The sequence below is a fragment of the Rhinolophus sinicus genome, linkage group LG04, assembly GCF_036562045.2.
Source record: "Rhinolophus sinicus isolate RSC01 linkage group LG04, ASM3656204v1, whole genome shotgun sequence".
Taxonomy (NCBI): Eukaryota; Metazoa; Chordata; class Mammalia; order Chiroptera; family Rhinolophidae; genus Rhinolophus; species Rhinolophus sinicus.
In genome coordinates this window covers 173068687-173089111 of record NC_133754.1, presented here as the reverse complement: position 1 = coordinate 173089111, position 20425 = coordinate 173068687, and the positions used below count along the sequence as shown (strand labels likewise).

The following is a 20425-nucleotide window of genomic DNA, read 5'->3' as shown; positions in this document are numbered from 1 at the left end:
GCCAAAGTAAACGTGGTAGGTATAAGAGGTAGGAAGACAGAGAGAAGGGAGGGGACAGAAGGAGCAAGAGAACTTCACAGGTGACAGAACTGGGGATTCCAGGAAGGGAAACAGATTCACCGATGGCTACGTACTCCAGAGTTTTACCATTTTAATTCCTGAAACGATCTGATTAAAATGCTAAGCAAGACTGAAAGGCCAGTGGCCTACTCTGATGTCCAAGAACTTGTCTGGAACGACCTTTGTATAGTAAGAAATTAGGACATTTGAGTACGCTAACCGTTAGAGTGATCATTGGGTAAGTCACTCGGAGTTTTTCGAATATGCATGACAGCTAATATTAGCAATATTATTAACGACATGGCTTCCAGCTATTGGGGAAGTACCAATATTCCCTAAACAATGTCTTCAGTCAGTCTTTGACTAAAATTCTCCCCATTGGTACTTTGCTTTTTGAGTCAAGGCTTTTTGGGGAGATATTAAAGTATGTAGGTCTCTGGAAGAGTAACAGTCTAAGTTGTTACCAGTCAATGATACCTTAGCAAGAAGGAACACCACGTCCTTTTCTGAGAATGAGCGTTGCTGGGAGAGAGGAAGCAGAAAGCGTGTGGGCACTTGGCCCCTGAGGGATACAGGCACAGGCACCACCTAGTGGAGGAAAATGCACCAGAAGAGCAAGAAAAACAGAACTAATGTCAACTTTGCACTTCTGTCTCAGGACAATCCTGGCTAGGATTATGGAATCCTAAGAGAGCTCTGCTAGGAAGTTCTCCAGGACAAAGAAAAACTCCCTCCCCTCGTTGTTCGGATGAGGAAAACGGGCCCCAAGACACAGAGAGAATTGCCCAAAGCCGCACAGCAAGCTAGTGAATGACGTAATGGTCTAAAACTGACATCTCCTTGCTCCTCTGCACTGCTCTTCCTTCTCCAATATTCAGTGGTCTTCTCTCGATGGCCTTGGGTCTGCTCTTAGAGCTCTTCCCCGGTGACACTGCTCAGGACCGCGCCCCCTGACCACCCCGTTTAAATTTTAATCCCCCTGCAACCCCACCCCCACAGTGGTCCCTAGTATCCCTTCTCCACTTTTTCTTCATAAATGTTCACCTGACATTAGGTAATATATTTGCTTATTCATGTATCCTCTGTCTTCACCTGTCCTCCCACTTCCCTCCAATATAAACTCCCAAAGGTGGGGGCCTTTTCCTCTTCTGTTCCTTGCTCTGTACTCAGGGTCTAAAACTGTACCTGGCATGTAGCAGTCACTCAATAAATACTTAGCGAATGCCTGGGCAGGGACGGTCAAATTTTACTTTGTCCCTTGTTTTCTAGCTATACTTCATAGATTCTCTATAACGAGCACACGTTGCTTTTGTAATGCAAAACAATAAAAGTGTGTATTCTGTTTGTCTTTCATTTTAATGGTTGTTTTATGTTAAGATGATAGCAATAAATCTTCCCTGAGTGGTGAAGGAGGGAGAGGCAATTCCCGGCTCTACTAAAGGAGAGAAGCATGTCTAACTCACAGTGTGATTGAGAGAATTCAAAATAATGTGTGGCAAGGGCTGGACACACATAATACTAATATGAGTTAACGTTTACTGGGTGCTTACCCATGGTCTAGATTCCATTACTAAGCATTTTCCACATGGAGGCCCAGTTAATCTTCAAAACAACCCCATGAAGTAAGAGCCAGTCCTATCCGCATTTTACAGATGGGAAAAGTGAAGCTTGGAGATATTAAGTAACTTGCCCAAGGTCATGCAACTGGCAGGTGGGAGAGTCAGGAAATCAAACTCAGGCAGTCTGACTCTTAGTCCCATGGTCAACCACTACAGAATATTTCCTTAGTAAATACATGCTTCTTTTCCCTGTTTCCTGATGGTGTCCACTCTTCCTGAGATTAGATGACTGCAGATCACTTCCCCCAGGGCTCTAGAAGGTTCTCGGAGGCTCCCAAGGCAATTGTAGATGGAGAGAAATAAGGAGCCAGTAATGAAAAATGGAGGTGTGTGTGTGTGTGTGTGTGTGTGTGTGTGTGTATGTGTGTGTTCACAATATATTTTGTATTGTCACAATGACTAGCAGATCCTAGGTGTTTCTTATGCACAGAACCAAGGATGCTACATGTTTCACAATGTGGGGGACAGCTCCATACAAAGAATGTTGTTACTCAAAAGCTTCTTATTGCCCAGTGAGGTTCTACCTGCCCCTCCGAAGGCTCCTCTACTTTTTCCTTCCCCTTAAGCTCTCCCAGGATGGTCAGTCACCTGCGTTTGCAGGTGTGCAGGGAGGAGAGGGCTCCTAGTGTCTGAAGCCTGACTGGGTTCTTTCAGTTCATCTCTGTGTGACCTGGGCAGAGTCCTGAACCCTCTCCCACTCACCGCCTCTGTATCTGGAAACCTATGAGCTCATCGAACACACAGGGACTGAAGAGCTCAACTCCTCCTGTGGCTCTCAAACTCTTAAGTTTTAGAACTTTTTATTATGGAAATCTTCAGTCACACACAGAGGGACAGACAAAAATGGATTGAAGCCCGACCTTTCTGTCCCCTGGTTTTAACAATGTTATCAGGTCGACAATCTTCTTTCATCTACAGCCCCCCACCCCCAACTCCCTATTTTTTTCTGGAGAATTATAAACAAATAAAACAGACATAACGTTATTTTACCCATAAATACTTCCGTATGCATTTCTAACAGATTGGATCATTAAAAATAGATAACACGACCATCACCAGTCCTGGCAAAATTAACAATAATTCCTAAATGTTAATCCATTCCCATTTAAATTCTGTAATTAAGGAACTTGCACATTCCTTCAAATGGAACCTTGCAGACTCACACAATTTAAGCAGAGTAAGGTGAAGGGAAGGTGCGGGGAAGCAGATGCCTCCCCTTCAGCCTCTCTCTCGGGTCTCCATAAAACTGTGGGGCACAGTTTAAAAGTCCCTACTGTATCCCTAGCCTTCATTGTGTACCCTCAGAACACTGAGGCCCAGAGAGAGGCAGTTAATTTGTCAAGGTCACACAGCAAATAAGTGGTAGGTTTAGGCAGATCGGTGAAGTCCAAACATCAAACGACTCCAGTGAGGTTACGGGTATGAAAAGATTTGCTAACTGGATCACTACTTATCACTTGCAGTGTGAATAATGATAACAAAGGCACCTCTCAGGAATGACCTTGATGGCACAAATCCCTCACATCTCTCACCTTCTGGCTCCTCTTACTACTATTGACATGTGGACTGAGTTCTGACCTTGGCCAAGAGCTCTGTCACCATTGTCTCGCCTGGTTCCTGTGACAACCCATGGGGATGTTGAGTGTAACCACACCTTAATCCCCCTCCCTCAAGGCCCCAGCAGTTGAGTAAGAAGCCCCAAGTTACCAGCTCAGAGGAGGCCAAGCCTCCACTTGAACTCCGAGCTCCTGAGTTCGTTTCAGGTCTGAGAAGGAGCCAAGGGGCCAAGATCCACAAGTCAGATCGCAATTGAGCATTTCCAGTAAGTGCATGAAGGCATGGTACGGGAAGTTCAGTGCATCGAGAAGAAAGATAAGGGGGCACTGAGGAAAAGAAAGTTACATCCCTGGGGAGGGGTGGCAGGTGAGGGGAAAAAGGCATGCGCTGAATTTCTGAGCACTTGGCCATAGGGAGACAAGGCACAAGCTGCCTGTCGAGGGAGGCCTCCTACCTGGGGTACCCAGGGTCTTCTCTCTTCCTCAAGTGAGAAGCCTGCAGTAGTCAGTGCTGGTTTCAGAGTGATGGAAAAGTGTGTGTGTGTATGTGTGTGGTGGTGGTGGGGGGACTGAAGTAATAGGAACATGCCCCTTTCTGCAGGACTAGCCCAGAGCAGACTGGGGATGCCTCAGAGCTGAGCTTCCCTTTTTAATATTCCTTGTTCCTGCTCAGACAGGATCCCCTCCCAAGAACCTGGAAAGATTCATTTAAAATCAGATGCATAGAACTCAACATGTTACCATCCTACAGGAATGTCTGCACTTTAAAGGCAGCTCCAAAAGGAGACGATGTGGCTTCACACACGGGAATAGCTCTGGAAAAAGGGAATGTCAGGGCCTGGGCACCGAGGGGTTTGGGGTCAGCAGGGAAACAGAGAATGGAAGAAGGCTCTTTCCTGGAGTTTGGCAACTTAGAATTGGGACAGCTAAATATCTCTAGAGGCTCAGCCACAAACCAGCTCAATAAGCAGGGGACAATGTTGCCCCTTTGGACCTCAGTTTCCCCACCTGCAGAATAGGGAGACATCAGATTGGATCAGTGATTCTCCCCTTTGATGGTTCTTCCTCGTTACCTGAGAAGACTTTGAAAACCCCCAGTGCCCAGGCCAACCCCACACCCATGACCTCAGAATCCCTGGGATACAGCCTGGGCGTCAGGATGTTTTAAAAGCCGGTGATCCCAAGTGCTGCCAGGGATGGGAGCTACTGGACCAAAGGATCTCCCCAGCCCCTTTGAGAGGGGGCCATCTGTGAACATAGTTTGATTCTTAGCTCCTGTGTGACCCTGGTCTTCACTTTCCCTGTGGCACAACGAGCTGCTGGTCCCACTCCGTGTCCGGGCTGACCATGCACAACCCACGCTCCTGAGCCCCCCCGGCTCTAGCCTCAAGTTTGCCTTCCTCTGTGTAGAGGGGTAAGGGAGATACAGCCCCCATCACCCCATTTGTCCACGTGAATGGCTGCTTGGGGAAATGTGAAAGTTGAACAGCAGCTGGGGAAGGAGCAGGAGGCCTGTGACAGTAGATCTGTGACCTGGACCCCACTGTGACCACCGTCTGGCTTCTGTTCCTGGGCATGCATGCTCCCCCTTGAGGCTACTGGTTTTCCTGTTTACAGGTCCTGTGGTCTGGACCTCCTCTGGCTTTTACCACGAAGGGGTCATCCAAGTAGGTCACAGAAGAGGAAATCCAAGTGCCAGGATGAGATGTGAGGAGGTCTAACTCTTCCCCAAGATACACTGTCTATGCTATTTAGATAAACTCCCCAGCAACTCAAGAAGGGAAGCCCTAACAAGGCACAAAGGGGGCCACTTTCTGCAGGTCAGACTAGCAAACTGGGAAAGGAAATGTGGTTACGTACTACATCCAGCTACTGTTGACTGAGGCCCTAATATGAGCTGAAACCATGCCAGGTACTTTCTGCACATTTATTTTATTGTAATATCCTGATCTCATTATGCCCATTTTACAGATGAGCAAACCAAGGGATAGAGAGATGAAGTGACTTGATTAAAATCACATAGCAAGCAATTGGCAACAGACATTTCAAGCCTGGTCTGTCTGATAATTGGGCATTAAAGAAAAACAGGTCTGCTCCTTCAAATCCAGGGTTCCACATGGGGTGTACATATATTTTTTAACCTCTTTAGTCTGTAAATGGATGGTCAGCACGCAGAGAAGCAGAATGAGAACATGCTGTAGCAGGGCTAAGCAAGGGAAGGTGAGTCAGTTCTTCTCTCTCCAAAAAGACTGCTGAAGAGGAAACAGGCACTTGGGACTCAAGTTCACATCTGTGCTCTGCCCACCCAAAGGCCTGTGGGACTTTGGACTAGGTCACTCCCACTCTTCGCGACTCTGTTTCCTCATTTGTAAAATAGAGGTGATGATGCTCACATCCCAGGGTGGCTGTAAAGGTGAAATGTGCAGGCACAAAGCAAGCACCTAGCACAGGGCCCGGCACCTTGGAGGCACACAGGAAGAGTTGGCTTCCTTCCTGCCTTTAAGTATCCTCAGACCGTAAAGTCAAGACTGAGATGGTTGAGAAATCATGTGCATTAATAAGAGTGAAGTTTATTGAGCACTTACTATACACCAAATCCTGTTCTGAGCACTTGCCACATAGGAGCTCATTTTATGGATAGGTACTCATCCTATCCTGACTTTGTAGATGAGGAAGCTGAAGCCCAGAGGAGTCAACTAGCTTGTCCAAGGTCACACAGCCAGTTAGGGGCACAGATGGATTCCCACTTAGGTAACCTGACTACTAAAACTGGCTTCTAACCATTGAAATATTCCAGACCCCAAGTATGACTACAAATGTTGGGGGAGAATGGTGTTAATGCAATGTTCCTTGAAACCTAGCCTTCCCTGTTACAGCAATCCTGAAGTTGGAAAAATGCAGGTACTTTTTTTTTTTTTTTTTTTGGGGGGGAGGTTGGGTAGGTAGTAAGTAGTAGTGGCTATAGAGAAGAGGGGAGAAAAAGACCCTTCTGAGTAGTCAGCAAAATCAACAGTCCAACATTTAGAACAAAAGAAGAAGGCATGGCAAGAGGACATGCTGGATGGGGTTCAGGTAAATCCCTTCCTCCTTCTGAGTGGGGATGCTGGATCACTAAAGGAGGGGCTGGGAGGGGGCAGCCCTTGTGGGGTCCACACTTCACTTATCTACAGGTCAAGAGAAACTTTAACCAGATTAACTGCTGCGCAGAGCCTCTGCTCCATGGAGCAAATTGAGTCTATTGTTTTCTTTTTCTTCTTTCTCTTTCAAACTGGAGGGCACTGAGGGATGGGATGCTTGCGGATGAGGGACAGGGGTCTGGATCCTGCCTGGTACGGTACAAAATCAAAGGGATGTGTCAGAAAGCCCCCACCCAGGACTTGAAAGAGAGCCCAAATCGCCGTGCATGAAGGCTGAAGGCTGTGCCTGGGTGGTGGATACGTGAGGGGCGAGAGGTAATGGTGTTTATTAGACACGTTCTCTCAGGGGTATTGGGGGTAAGGCCTGGAAGTCAGGATGCCCCGGGTTAAGTCCTATTTTTCTGCCTTTGAGGATCTGTGTCATCCAGCACATTCCCTTCCTTTTTCCTTCTCTCTGTTTCCCTATTCAGCCAAAGAGTGAACTGGTCTGGGTAACCTCCCAGAACTCTTATCCCAGTAGCCTTAAAGGATTCTTCAATCCAAAAGACCCCCCATTGTTGGTGGGTCATCCAGAGAATCCTCCACACAGGCATTTTCTAACTTTAGCTTTGTTTTTGCTTGTACTAACCTTTCCTTTTATGTTTATAAATATATATGTGTGTGTGTGTGTGTATATATATATATATATATACACATATATATGTATATGTATCACACACACACACACACACACACACACACATATTGTTTTTTACTCCTTCCCTTTTGGAAAAATAAAAGGCATATTTGCTGAGCTTCAGAAGCAAACTGCTCCTTCATTCCTTCCCTCTGCCTCTCCAAGCGCCTGTCTGAACTGGTGTCAGTGAAGTTTGAACCAGGGCAGAAATAGCATCCCGGACAGATCTGGGAGCACAGCCCGCCTACCAGGAGCGGCAAGGCCTGCCTCTGCCAGACGACAGACCCGGTTAACAGCACCGTAAAATTAGACCTTTACGAAGCCCAATTGAATCCTGCAGCAAAGAGTGATGTAAGGTAGCCTGGCCTGACAGCAAGACAGCAACCCTCTGCCTGAAATAGCAGCGTGGTCCCTGCTGAGAGATGCCTGCTCTCTCAAGATAGGTGACCAGGGATTCCTACAAAAGTGGCGACGCCCAGATGAAGAGAGCCACCAGAGGTCAGGCAGCAAACTGGGCACCCGAGGTCACAGGCAGTGGGAGGGCATGGCCTGGCACCAGCATCCCTGCTGCCCACCTCATTCCTGCTTCTCCCAGCCCAAACTTACACGAAGGAAGAAGCTGAAAAAGTGCTTCTGCAAAGAACCTCTGTTTGTTTGCTTTTTAATTCAAGGAAAAGCAGGTTCTTTTTAGTCCAAGTCTCTACCGTATGGAGGATACGCAGAATGACTCTTTGCTGGCTCAGGGCCAGGTGTTTACACACCACCAAATCTGGCTCAGGCTCAACTAGGGGAGGGAAAAAAAATCCACCAGTATCCTCCGGAGGAAAGCTCCTGGCTTTCTGGTGCTACACGACAGCAGTGCCTTTTTTTTTTTCTTTTTGAGAGGAATGTTATTTCCACACATAAAATGGACCAGGCATTTTATACAAGCAATAATAACCTAGCGTCCCCCATCCAATTAAAGTATTTTACTGCACAATCTTTGTGTGAGAGAATGAATTGAGTGCTCAAGAGAACGCGTGCGAAGAGAGGTTCCTTGTCTGAATTACAGACATTTATAAAGCAGGCTCCTGTGGAATCCCAGGTGTTTTACATACATGTATATGTACATACATATCTATTTGTAAATGCATTTGCTACTTTTTCATTGATGAGACCTATACATCCCTGGGCTTTCCTCTCTGGAGGGGAAGCCTTCCAAATCACTGGTTACAACAGGTAAACACTAGGAAAAAACAGACCTACTCATTTAAAAAAAAATCATCTCCAAGCAGCAGTCTTTGTGCTTTTCCTATGTTCCAAAAGAGAAGTAAACATACCACAGCCCTGAATTATCATCATTATCATTACTATTATGAATAACATCACTCCTTTACCCTACATTACACCCAGCTCTGGGTGAGTAGGGCTTGGGGGCTAAAAGTGAGTGAGCTCAGTTTCCCTCTCCTTCCTGGGGGGGGGGGATAGCATGTGATGACATCAAATGTGGGGGAAAGTCACTTTCTTGCTCTCGGTTTGGTAAGGAAGAGGGGGAGCTTTGGGGGCACATTCTTGGTATAGCAGCAGAGTTTGGGTCCCCCGAAATGGACTTCATGTAAATAAGACAGAGTTGGCGCAACACTGGAGAAAGTCTAAGCCAAGACAGAAGGGAGCAGAACTGCGGAAGAGCTCAGAGCTTTTCCCTCTAAGAAAGTATGTGTGTGAGGGGGTGGGATCGCAATATGCTTCCCCACGTTCCTGGCTGCAGGGAAGGGGGAACCCCTACTCTCACTTTAAGACATCCTAGGACATGGCACGATTGTGCAGGAAGGGAATCTCCCAGCCAGAAGAGGCAAAACTTTCCTTCTCTCTTCCAGCGCAGTCCCCCTCCCCGTGCCCCCCAGTTTTATTAAAAGCATTGCCACAAATTCATTTAGAGGGGGGAAAATGGATGTTGGAGCATTTCTAAGGTTTGCAACCCTCGCAAAGTGTCCGGTTTCACTATGGGCTTTGCTGTGGAACAGCGAAGGGGAGAGAGAGGGAGGGTGAGGAGGGAGAACTCAATTTCATTACGGGCTATAAAAGTCCCAAATGAGAAAAGCGCCCCATTCCGAAGCTGAGTCGGGGAAGACTGGCGGGGTGTGCGTTAGGAAGGTCTTGCCCCAGCCCCGAGTGACAACCAACAGGCTTTAAAAGCAAGGACAGGAGATGGCTCTGTGTGTGTGTGTGTGTGTGTGTGTGTGTGTGTGTGTGTGTGTTTTGTGTGCGCGCGCGCGTGTGCTTGGCTGGGAGGAAGGGGGTGAATCCCAGAGGCAGACATCAAGCAGAGAGCAACTTTGGGGCACTTCAAGGACTTCTAAGTCTAGGAGATCATAATAACCTCGTCCTTACAAGCTTTCAGGGTAAGGGGGTCAAGTGAAGGGGGATCATTTCCATTAAAAAGTCCAAGAAATCAACAGTCTCCTAGCCTCTTTTCACATGCATCCCAATTGAGTCATCCTTCCCTCCATCCCAAAAGGAGACAGTACTTCTGACCATCCCGAACACGGTTTACATGCATGACGCTCCTCGGACCAGCCCTTACTGATTGCGGACTCCGGCCCGCCAGGAGCGCTCCCTGCGCTCCTCCCGGGGGCTGAAGTGGCGATGCCTTCCGAGCGCCCATTCCGCAGATGGGGCAAAGTGAGTCTTAAAGCTCGCCCCGGGTGCCGCCTCGCCTGTGGCGGGGCGGCTCCCGCAGAGACACACCCGCCAGCCCCGGACCAGCCCGCCACCCGCGCCCAAGCACCCGCGCGCCCCTGGGGACGCCGGGTCGGTGCAGCGCCCGCTAAGGCGCCCTCGCCTACCTGTGATCACTGCCGGAGACCTCTGGCCCCCCTCCGCTCGCAGCCACACTTGCAGCGTGAACGCGTCCCGGGGCAGCTCGAGGTCGGCCCGGAGGCGCAGCTGCTCGCCTCGCCCGCTGAAATAGAGCGCCCGGCTCGGCGGGCTCGGCTCCTCGGCGGCGCCCCTCGCCTCCCGCTGCTGCCGCCGCCGGGGGACGCGCACGGCTTCCCAGGCACCGCCCGGCGGCGGCGGCGGCGGCGAGGCGCGGCGGCCACGGGCCGCCCGGGTGGCGCAGGTGGCCGGGCCAGCGGCGGGGCGCGGGGGACGGCCGGCCCGCGGGTCTCTCCGGGCCCGGCGGGGGCGCTCGGCCAGCCCGCAGCCCAGCGCGGCGCTCAGCAGCCCCAGGCGCAGCACCCAACTCCAGAGCCGCATGTCCGACGGTCCCCCCCGCCCCCCCTTCGCCCCTGCACCGCCGCCCGGAGCTGCCAGCTTTGGGAGCCTCCGCACCTCGACTTTCTTCGCTTCTTCACCTCTTGGGCGAGCCCCCCCTTCCACTTGCTTTTTTCTTTTCTTTCTCGCTTTCCTCCTCAAGGTGTGTGCTCCACTCCCCCCACCTTTGAAAAATACAACCCAACTCCTCCTGGCTGGCAATTAATTTCTCTCCCCGCTCCTCTATCTGCCTTATTTCCCCCCTCTAACAGCTGGTTGCCTTCCTCCTTGTTTTATTTCATTTTATTTTATATGATTTCTCGCTCTACCAAAAAAAAAAAAAAAGCTCTTCTAAGACACTGCTCCGCTGAATTCCCTCCCCCCAAAAGATGCTCTAATTTATTTATTTTTTGCGTCCTTTATAACACAAGCCACAGCCCCCTTCTCCCCCCCCAGTCCCCCCTCCCCTCCCTCCTTCTTCACAAAATGAAAGGAAAGAGGGGGAAAAAATCCCTCAGAAGATGAGTAAACAAGCGTATGCTAATCTGCTCCCGAGCGCTCCACCTTCCCAATTGAATGAGTCCCTGTTAAAACTGCGGGGATCATGACTAATCAATCAGTTTGAAGAGGCCGAGCTACCCAGCCTGCTTCCACTTTGCCGTTTGCCTCCTTCCCTTCACTCCCGCTTCTCCACCCCCTCTTTTTTTTTTTTTTTTTTTTTTAGAAGACAATCTTAAAGTAACAATTTAATGAAATTCTGTACACACACCCCCTTACGGTCCTCCCAGCTCTCCTCATTCCTGTTCAAAACACACATTCCTGTTTTTGTTTTGTTTTGCTTTCTTTTTTCCCTCCTTCACTCCCCCTCCCCCTTATTATTTTTTTTCCCCTCCTGGCGGGAGAAAAAAAAAAAAATCTATCTCTTCTCTCAGGATCCCCTTTGCACTTTGCTGGTAAACCTCATCCTTCTGTATAGCACATAAAGAGTCTTGAAACTTGATTCTCAGATTTCTTTTTTCAAATGCTGTCTTTTTCTCCCTCTCTTTCACTCTCTCTTTCTCACCCTCACTCTCCTATCTTTCTCTCTCCCCTCTCCCTCCCTCCCTCCTCCCGCCCTTACTCCCTCTTTTTTTCCACTCCATTTCTCTCCCTCTTCCTCCTTCCCTTCTCTCCTGCCTTCCCTATCCTTTTCTTCCTTTCTCCTTTTCCTTCTTAGAATTCCCTAAAGTTATGCAATGATTAAAATTCCCCCTTTCCCTGAGCCCCAGTGCTGCTGGCTTCAGCTAGTCCCAGTGTTGTCTCCACAGCCCTCATGGATCCATCAGAAGAAACCAGAGGAAAGGATATTCCAAGGCATCTGCCTTTCAGAAGCTGTGGACTCAGCACAACCAGGTCTTGGAATTCTCCTAAATAGTCTTAAAAATATTTTGTTGGTTGTTAGAAATTATTGTAGTTTTATATTGAAAAATGAGAGAAAAATATTAATTTGCCTTCCCCCCCCCAAAAAAAAAAAACCCTAAGAAATTCAGGTCCTCTGACATTGTTCAAGTCACAGGTAACGATCTGACCAATTTGCTGCTTTGTATATCTGTTTTGAACTGGGACACACATGTAATATATTTTTGTTCTTCTTTTTCCCCCTCTTTGTAGAACTCAAAAGCTCCCCCTTATGGCAAAACAGTTCTTTTTTTCCTCCAAGTGTTTAATAAGTCAAAATGAGTTAGCAGTGGTAGATTGCACATTATTAGTTACCAGTCTGTTCAAATAATGTAGTCATAAAAATATGCTGTGTGAGGTTTGCATGTGGATAGCGTGCTGGAAGCCTGGGGGGGAATTAACTCCACTAATGTGTGACTTTCCTGCCCACCAGCTCCTGTCCTCAGGGCTGCTCCAGATCCTGTGTGAGAGCTGGGATCATTCCTATACACTTCAGGGAGAGGGAACACCAGTAGAGAATAAGTGTTGGTGAAACTATTCAGATTTGAGGAAGGAGCAAATGAATTTGACATCTCCCCTATAAGAGCTTGAATGTGCTAGGCAGGGATTATGGCCCCATTCTGAAAACGGGAGCCCAGAGTCAGATCTTGGTTTGAGAAGAACATGCCATCTACTCGTAGTCTTGGGCCAAGAATGTTTGAACTCAGTTTCTCCAGTTATAAAATGGTAATGGCATCATATCCTACATGTGTTTTCAGAGACTGGCTGTAAGAAGTGCCCAATGCCATGGATAAGGCATTTGCCCGAGTAAATCTTGCAATGTCTGCAACTCCAAGTCATCTAGAAAAGTCATGAGTTTGCCATTCAATTAAAAAAGAAAAAAAGAAAAAAAGACATGTTGAACTACACAAATTATGTCCCACAAAACGCCCCTTTCCCCAGTAGAGATTGGAATATGACTACTAATTCACTTCAATTGTGGTAGTTATGCATTTGGAAATGTTATTTCTTCCAGGGGCTTCTAAATCATTATATCCAATAGTTTTGAATATTCCTAGACGTTTGGGATTCTCAGCTCTCCCGTGGAGAGTCAGAACATGAGAGCTAGAGTCTTAAATCCCCACTCACTCCAACACACATCACGGCTATGCCCTGAGTGAGTCGCTTTGCTAGCCCTGCACTTTCTTACCTTGAAAATGGGAATAGGTATTTCCCAAAATGACGTGGAGGACAAAATATGTTCTCAGGAATAATACTTGGTAAAATATAAAAATGCTACGTAAATACCATTTGGTCTGTTGAGCAAGTGCTCCTTGGCTTCTTAAAGACAGACCAAATTCCGGGAGGCCATGTTTTCATTTCTCTCCTTTGGCAGGCACGAAGAGGAAGGGATAGAGAGATTCAAGTCTCAGCTCCTTGAGTTCTGGACCTCAGTCCCTAAGTGCATTGGGAGCAATTGGCAAAGCCTCTGTCTGGTGGTTCATTGAATATACATGTGTTATTCTATCCCACCTGTCTTGGAAGCCGCTCTTACTTTTATGCCAGTAAGTATCTGTGCATGTATGTATGTGTTTGGTTAACTGAGTGAATAGAACTGGATGATTTGTAACTCTTGGTACATGACCCACCCTATTCGTGGGTCTTATTTACCTATGTGTAAGAATCATGTCTATATGCTGCGATCCCTCTTTTACTCCATCCTTTGACCTTTCATGGATTTGTCCCCCTTTCCTTTCATGATTTGTAGTCAATGAGCAACCATCTGAGAGTTAGGAAACGGGTTCTAATTCTGACCTGTGTGAGATTTTTGACCTTAGTTTGCTCTCATGTGAAATGAAACCATAGGCGTTGAAGATTCCTAAGATCGTTTCCAAATCTGAAGTAGATCGGAGTCATTAATTCTTGCAGTACGGCAATAATTCTCATCAAATCATCCCATATTTGGTCAATTCCCTCTCACCCACTAAGGAGTCCCTTGTTTCTGGAGATTTCTGTCCTAAAAACGACTTTTTAAAACAAAAGTATTTCTGTTCCTCCACTCTTAGGATATGATCCTTCAATATTCATTTTATGTGGTAATAAGTAAAAGCAAGGTGTTTTGCCAGGGAGGGTGTAAAGGTCTAGTAGAAGTTAGGAGAGTGATACCTAGGTGGAGTCCTAAAGTTTGGGGAGGGTTTGCATGAGTGAGGGTGCTTCTAAGTACATATTTCAGAGTCATCCTGACCTGGGTTCCTATGACCTAAGTTGCTTAATTTCTCTGAGTCTCAGTGACCTTATTATGGATGGGCCCTGAGGATAGTGTGCTGTGTAACACATAGTAGATGCTCAATAAATGAGTATCCTCTCTTTCTTTCCAGGGATCTAAATTTTATGACCCTCTGGGCTTTTGTCAGCTTTCATCTAGAGCTGGAGTTCTACTTACTTCTCACTCCATGCCAGAAAGATTATTCTCATCTCAGAATTCCTGAACAAGCATTGTCTGGTAGAATCTGGAACTCAATTAGATAGGATCTTGCATTGTTCTTGGTGTCCTATTTATGTCTTTCCTGTGAGATTAGAACCCTTCCAGGGCAAGGATCTTCAAAGGCCAATTCTGTCACCAGGTCTCTCCCCCACCTGTCTGAAGGGCTCCCTCCTCTGGGCTCTCACAGAACTTCCTCTGAATTTCCCGGGGCACATGACCAAAACCAGCTATCATGCCTAATTACCTATCTGCTTGTCTCCCCTTTCCGTGTGGACAGAGATTCTGTTGCATTCATATCTGTGTATCCCCCAAATGCCTAGCCCAGCACTTTGCATAGCTGCTGGTTCAGAACCATTGAATGTAATTACACACACACACACACACACACACACACACACGGGGGGGGGGGATAATTTGTAAATCTATATAGATATTTAAACGTATGTATATATGTTTTGCTTTAATTTTTCCTGTGATCCAATGTGTTCAATGCTATAAACATTAGGTTCTTAATAAATACTTAATTTCTTCATTATGTCAGCCTCCCCTTTCCCATCTATGGACACCCAGACAAATACATTGAAGTTCGTTGGCTGCCCAGGTGAGGGTCTCTGGAAAGAATGTGGACTTTGGAGCAAAATAAATTAGATTCAAATCCTATCTTTGCTAAATAACAATTCTAATAACAGCTTGCATTTATTGAGCATGCACTATGTTCCAAGCAATATTTAAATGCTTTTTATAGGCATGAGCCCATCTAATCCTCGTAATACCTACAGAGGGGGTCCAATAATCATTCCACAGAAGGTGCCAAAAAAATGTATACACATTCTAAGGAAGGAAAAAACTGTATTAAAATTGTAATTCTCAATATATATCGGTAATGAAAGATGAATACAGGTCATATGTATACATTTTTTTTTTTTTTTGTCACCCCAGTATTTTATAGGAGAAAGAAAACTAAAACCCGGAATCACTGAGACTAAATAAATAGTGGAGAGCCCCGCCAATCTGGATCTAGCCTTCTGTGTCCTAGCTTCCAGGGAGGGGCTAGGAAGAATCACTTAACCTTTTGAATCCTGTTTTTCATTTTCAAAGATTTCATGGGGTTATCTGGGAGATTAAATGAGGTGACGAATGCCATGTTGCATAGTGACTAGTACATATGTCAGTGGGTGTTGGGTAAACATTAGCTTCTTTACTTCCTCCCCAACAGTAGTTTAATTATATTAATTTAACACATGTAGGAGAGTTGTCAGTTGTAAGACTCCTGCCAGCAGTAATAACGACTTGCCTGCATCGAGCCCCTACTATGTGTTAGACGCTGTACTAAGTTTTTAACTTTTCTCTTCACAAGACTAGGAGGTAGGTTAGAACGCAGTCTGTCCGAATTGCTCAGCAGTTTTCTGTCTATCCTTCTACCTTCTTAACTCATATTAAAAAAGAAATTTCAGCCCTGAGTACTTTTTAACATCTCCAAGCCCTGTCCGAAAGAAAATTAAGTCCTTGATTTAATAATCGCCTATTCTACAAAGCCGAGAGAGAGAGAGAGAGAGAGAGAGAGAGAGAGAGAGATTGGTTAGCCTGAGGTGGGGTTGGGGAGATGGAGGTTAGGAACCACTCTGGCTGGAGTTAGAGCTGTTGAGCTCTTGGTGTTCTCCTCTGTATTTTTTGAACATTTTGTGTGCACAAGTGGGCGGCTCTGGAATGAAGTGGAATCCTCGCTTAGTCTTCCTGCAGGCCTATGACTAGGGAGCTGAAATAGCAGCTTCTAGATTCCAACCCTGGTGCTTTGACTCATGCCAAAGGGCTTCATTTTGTTCAGTTCAGGTGCCCAAGTCACTTCTTAAATGTAGAATTTTAGTTGAAGATGAAGATCGCTGTTTGACACTGCATTTTTTTCATTTGTAGAAAAAGATACAGTTTTATGAATTTTATTATTTTTTACTCTCTTTAGTAGTAGTAATAATTAGCTATAATTTGAGAGATACTGTCTTGGATGCTTACTGTACTATTTCATTTAATCCTCAAAACTATAATCTGTAGGTTTTCTTATTCCCATTATGGAGGTTTTTGTTTTTAGTGGAGTTCAGTAAAGTTGGAGTTTATGACACATTTGAGCCTACATCTGTGTCATTCCAAAGGTCTCGTTCTTAACTGTTTGGCGGGCCTGCTTCTAATCGACCTTTAATCTTTCTATTGTTTTGAATTGGAATCAGGGAAATGTCTCTCTAATTTTGTGGAAGAGGAAGCTTTGTGAGAAATCAGCAATGGCAATGGTGGGTGTTCTCGTTCCTTTCACCATGTTTTGTCGAATGGAAAATAAAACATTTGAGAACCCCTTCTGCTTAATTCCAGGACAAATGTATTTCGCGGCTTATTTGAGAAGAGGCCTTGAGTCACATAATGGACAATGCTTTCAAATCTCTTTTTTCCAGAAATTGCAGAATCACCCACTGTCCAAGTGGCCACTTTTTGTATAAACTGAGATTGAAGACATGCAATTAATGTTTCTTCAGTGAAGACCTTTCCATGGGAAACTAATCCAGCAATGCTTTCTGATGAACTTAATCTATACCAATTAAGGATAACATGACTCGTTGAGCACCTTCTGCATTCAATGAATGGACCTGAGGGCACATATTCTCACAACCAATTTGTGAGATTTGTTTTGCTCTGTTTGTTTTAAAAGGTAAGGAAATTCAGGTTCAGAAAGAGGGAGACATTTACTCCAAATCACCTAGCTAGAAGATACATGTCCAAGCCAAAACTCTAACCTATGTGCTATTCTCCAATCTAGTATAAATGTCACCTTCTCTATAACATTCTTTTTATAAAACATTGAAATAAATCATTCCCAGAAGATTATTTAGCTTTTCTTTTTGTCTCCTGTGTTGTTGGATTTGTGTCTTTTGTCTTCCTTTCTGTGCCAGATCTTAAAGTTCTCGAAGATGAGACCTGAATCTTCTCTGCCTTTTGAGATTCACCCATGGGGTTAACCCTCTATGATTTATGCTGAATAGAAGCTCGGTGAACTCCTGGGGACCTCCGTAACTCCGAGCTATGTGTGACTTCCAGAATAACGCCCTACATCTTTCATTTTATCTTAGCTTGAATCCTTTGAATTCTTAATTCTTAAAACCCAATTGAAGCAAGTCCTGGCTCTTTCAGAAAACCTTACTCAAGCCCTCCCCCAATCAGAATGAATCGCCCCCTCCTCTGAAACTCTCTTGTCTTATCTTCAAGCCATTCTCAGCCAGCACTGTCATGCATAGCCTTGTATCACTACTTACCTTGTCATATAGATGTAACAATACCTGGGTGGCATATGGGGATGATGTTAATATGTGCTGCACCAGTCCAATGTCATATATATATATATATATATATATATATATATATATATATATATATATATATATATATATATATATATATATATATATATATATATATATATATATATTTTAAAGCAGAAAGTGCTTTATAGCCTGCGAAATCTAGCACTCTCGCTTTATAGATGGAGACTCACAGAGGGGAAAGGATTCTCCCAAAGTTCCTTCCAAACCATTCCAAAATGAGAATTCTCTGGTTTCCTGGTTCCTAAACCAATATTCTTTCTACTATAATGATACCTCTCTTCTGCAGATGATGACAACTCATTTATTAATTCAACAATTACCTATCGGTTACCAATTTTGTGCCCGGCATTATGCCAAGGTCTGCCTAGCTGTCTAGCACAATTTTTCACTCTCGAATTATCATTGTCACTAATAGTCAAAATGTATTGTTTGCTTAGATGTGGTGAGTGCTTAGACATTTTATCATTTAATCTGTATAACAATCCTAGGAGGCAGGTGAGAGGACTACTTCCATTTTACAAAGGAGAAAAGGAGCTTTAGAGTAGTGCATGAATTTATAAAACCCAAAAACCAGGTATGCCTGCCTTCAAAGACCACGTTCTTAATTTTTCGGATAAACTACAGCAATGAGAAATTCGAAAGTTTCATCCAGATAATTGGAGATTCATTTGTGCAATGTCCCAGTGTCCTAAAACTCATGGATATAGAGAACCAGCAGTGATCAGATTTCCACAGTGAAGTCAATTGAACTTTTGGACACTGAACAGAGAACACCACTCAATCCTGGGAGAATACAGGCCCTCAGCTGACTTGGACTACATGTGAAATTTTAAACAGTGAATAAATAACAACAACAACAACAGCAATCACCATAACCTTAAACAACGGCCCTAGTATAAGTGGAGAAATTTGTGCTCCTCAGAAGAAAAAGGCATTTAAACTTACTGTGCTGTGTCATGTTGAGAAATGACCGATTTCCACTTGGATCTTTTCCTGTGGTGTTCAATAAGGACCCTGAGATAGATTAGACTGACAGAGGAGCTCGTGTAGAAGCCACGAGTCCAGGCTCCACTCTCACTTCTGCAACTAAATCCCTGTGTTGCCTTAGACACGTCCTTTGCCTTTCCCTTGGAGAGTCGGTCATGCATCCTAAGGGAGATGGACAAGTACTGAGCCCCTGGACTGAGAGCCAACACACACGGGTTGGTAGGCTGTGCTCTGGGACCACTGGCCATTCTGTTTCCTGGGGCCAGTGTTGTTTCTGACGGGTTGGTGTCTGTGACCTTCCCGTTGTTACATGACTCTGATCATTACCCCATGTTGATCATGCACTTCTGACTTGAGAAGGCTGAGCAGCAGCATCCTACTTGCCGTGGGAATCCTGTTAAGACGCCTGCATGATGCCCCCCCAAGAGTCCTACCCACTCAGTTGTTCCCCTGATTTGCATGCGCATGCTCAGTTCCTCCACATTACCGTGTAACACGGTTCACAGTAGTGGGCTAGCTCGTGAAGTCAAATGGGTTGTAAGGTCAGAAGTGGTTGTAGGGCCAGCCAGGCTGCCACCCACCAAACGGTCTCGACACCTTCCTGAAACTGTCTGGGCCACCTGGCATACTCCTTCTCAAAGGCAATATGCACTTACCGGCGTGTACCATATCATTATCTTTACCACTCAGAGGGGAGAGGAACGAGCACTGTCAGCCAGAAACATAAGGCAGGAAAACCCTTGGTGACTCTTACGGGCCCAAGTTACTCAGGGTCTTCATGCTAAACCAGTTAACAAATGCTTTGGACACAGAAGCAAGGCTGGAGAGAAATGAAGAGTATCCACATTGGGCCCACACTGGCTGGATTTGAATCTTGACTGTGTGACTGCCGGAGACCTAACCTGTTTGCCTCAGTTCCCTCACCAGTAAAATGAGGCCAGTGACAATAAGATCTATCCTTTAGGATTTCTGTAAGGGTTAAATAAGTCAGTATGCATTACGCATGCAGGACTTCTCTGTGCAGAGTAAATGCTCAATTAGTGCAAGCTATTCTTATCTTAGTAGTCTTTCTACTAAGCTTTTCCCACTCCTTAGCATCTGCAGATAAAAATGAACATAGCATTCTTCTAGGAATTTAAGAAATATATGTCAATCACCCATTGGGTACCAGGTACTAGACTAAGTGCCAAAGATTCAAGTATGACCCATGTCTTCATGAACTTACCTGACTAGTAATAATACTAATGAACATGCAGAGAGGACCACAGGTGCCAGGAGGTACTCACCTGTTTGCTGCATTAACCTTTTTGATCCTCAATGGGCTCTCCCATTGCCAGTCCTGAGTTAGGTACTATTAGTGCCCTCACTTTGCAGAGGAGGAAATTAAGACCCAGAAAGGATAAACAACTTCTCCACAGTGTTAGAATATGAAGGAGCCCCAATTCAAACTCAGGCAATTTGGGTTCTGAGCCTCGTCTTCAAACATTCAGCTACATATCTCATTGGAAAGGCAAAACATGAAATAATGACACACACACACACACACACACACACACACAATGCACCATAAACAAAAACAAATGGATTGAAATGGTTGGGATGGTCCACACTTGGTACCTCTGAGGAAAGTGATGGGGGAGCCCAGGGCAAGCAAACAGGAACGAATCAAGAGACTTTGTGTTGTTTGGCTTCTACTTTTACAAGGGAGGTATGCTTGTGCATGAATTTTGATATTAAAAACAAGAGGAAAATACCTAAAGGTGAATTAGCACTACAAATTCTTTCTATACCCAGCCCACTGTAGAGTTTGCACAAAGGGTTTCTCTTCCATCATCTCACTTGAAATCCGGGACCTCCTTGCCGGGTGGGTGAAACCGCAGGACTCTTGACCAA

The 20425-nt window shown here is 45.5% G+C and overlaps 1 protein-coding gene across 1 annotated transcript in view; it reads right to left on the bottom strand.

Moving 5' to 3' along the window:
• Positions 1-10673, bottom strand: part of PAPPA (pappalysin 1) — a 235194-nt gene extending 224521 nt beyond the window's left edge. Inside the window, exon 1 of the mRNA XM_019731188.2 lies at positions 9874-10673. Coding sequence (XP_019586747.2) covers positions 9874-10285 — 412 coding nt within the window. The 5' untranslated portion in view covers positions 10286-10673. The remainder of the gene's footprint in view (positions 1-9873) is intronic.
• Between the last annotated feature and the right edge of the window lie 9752 nt (positions 10674-20425).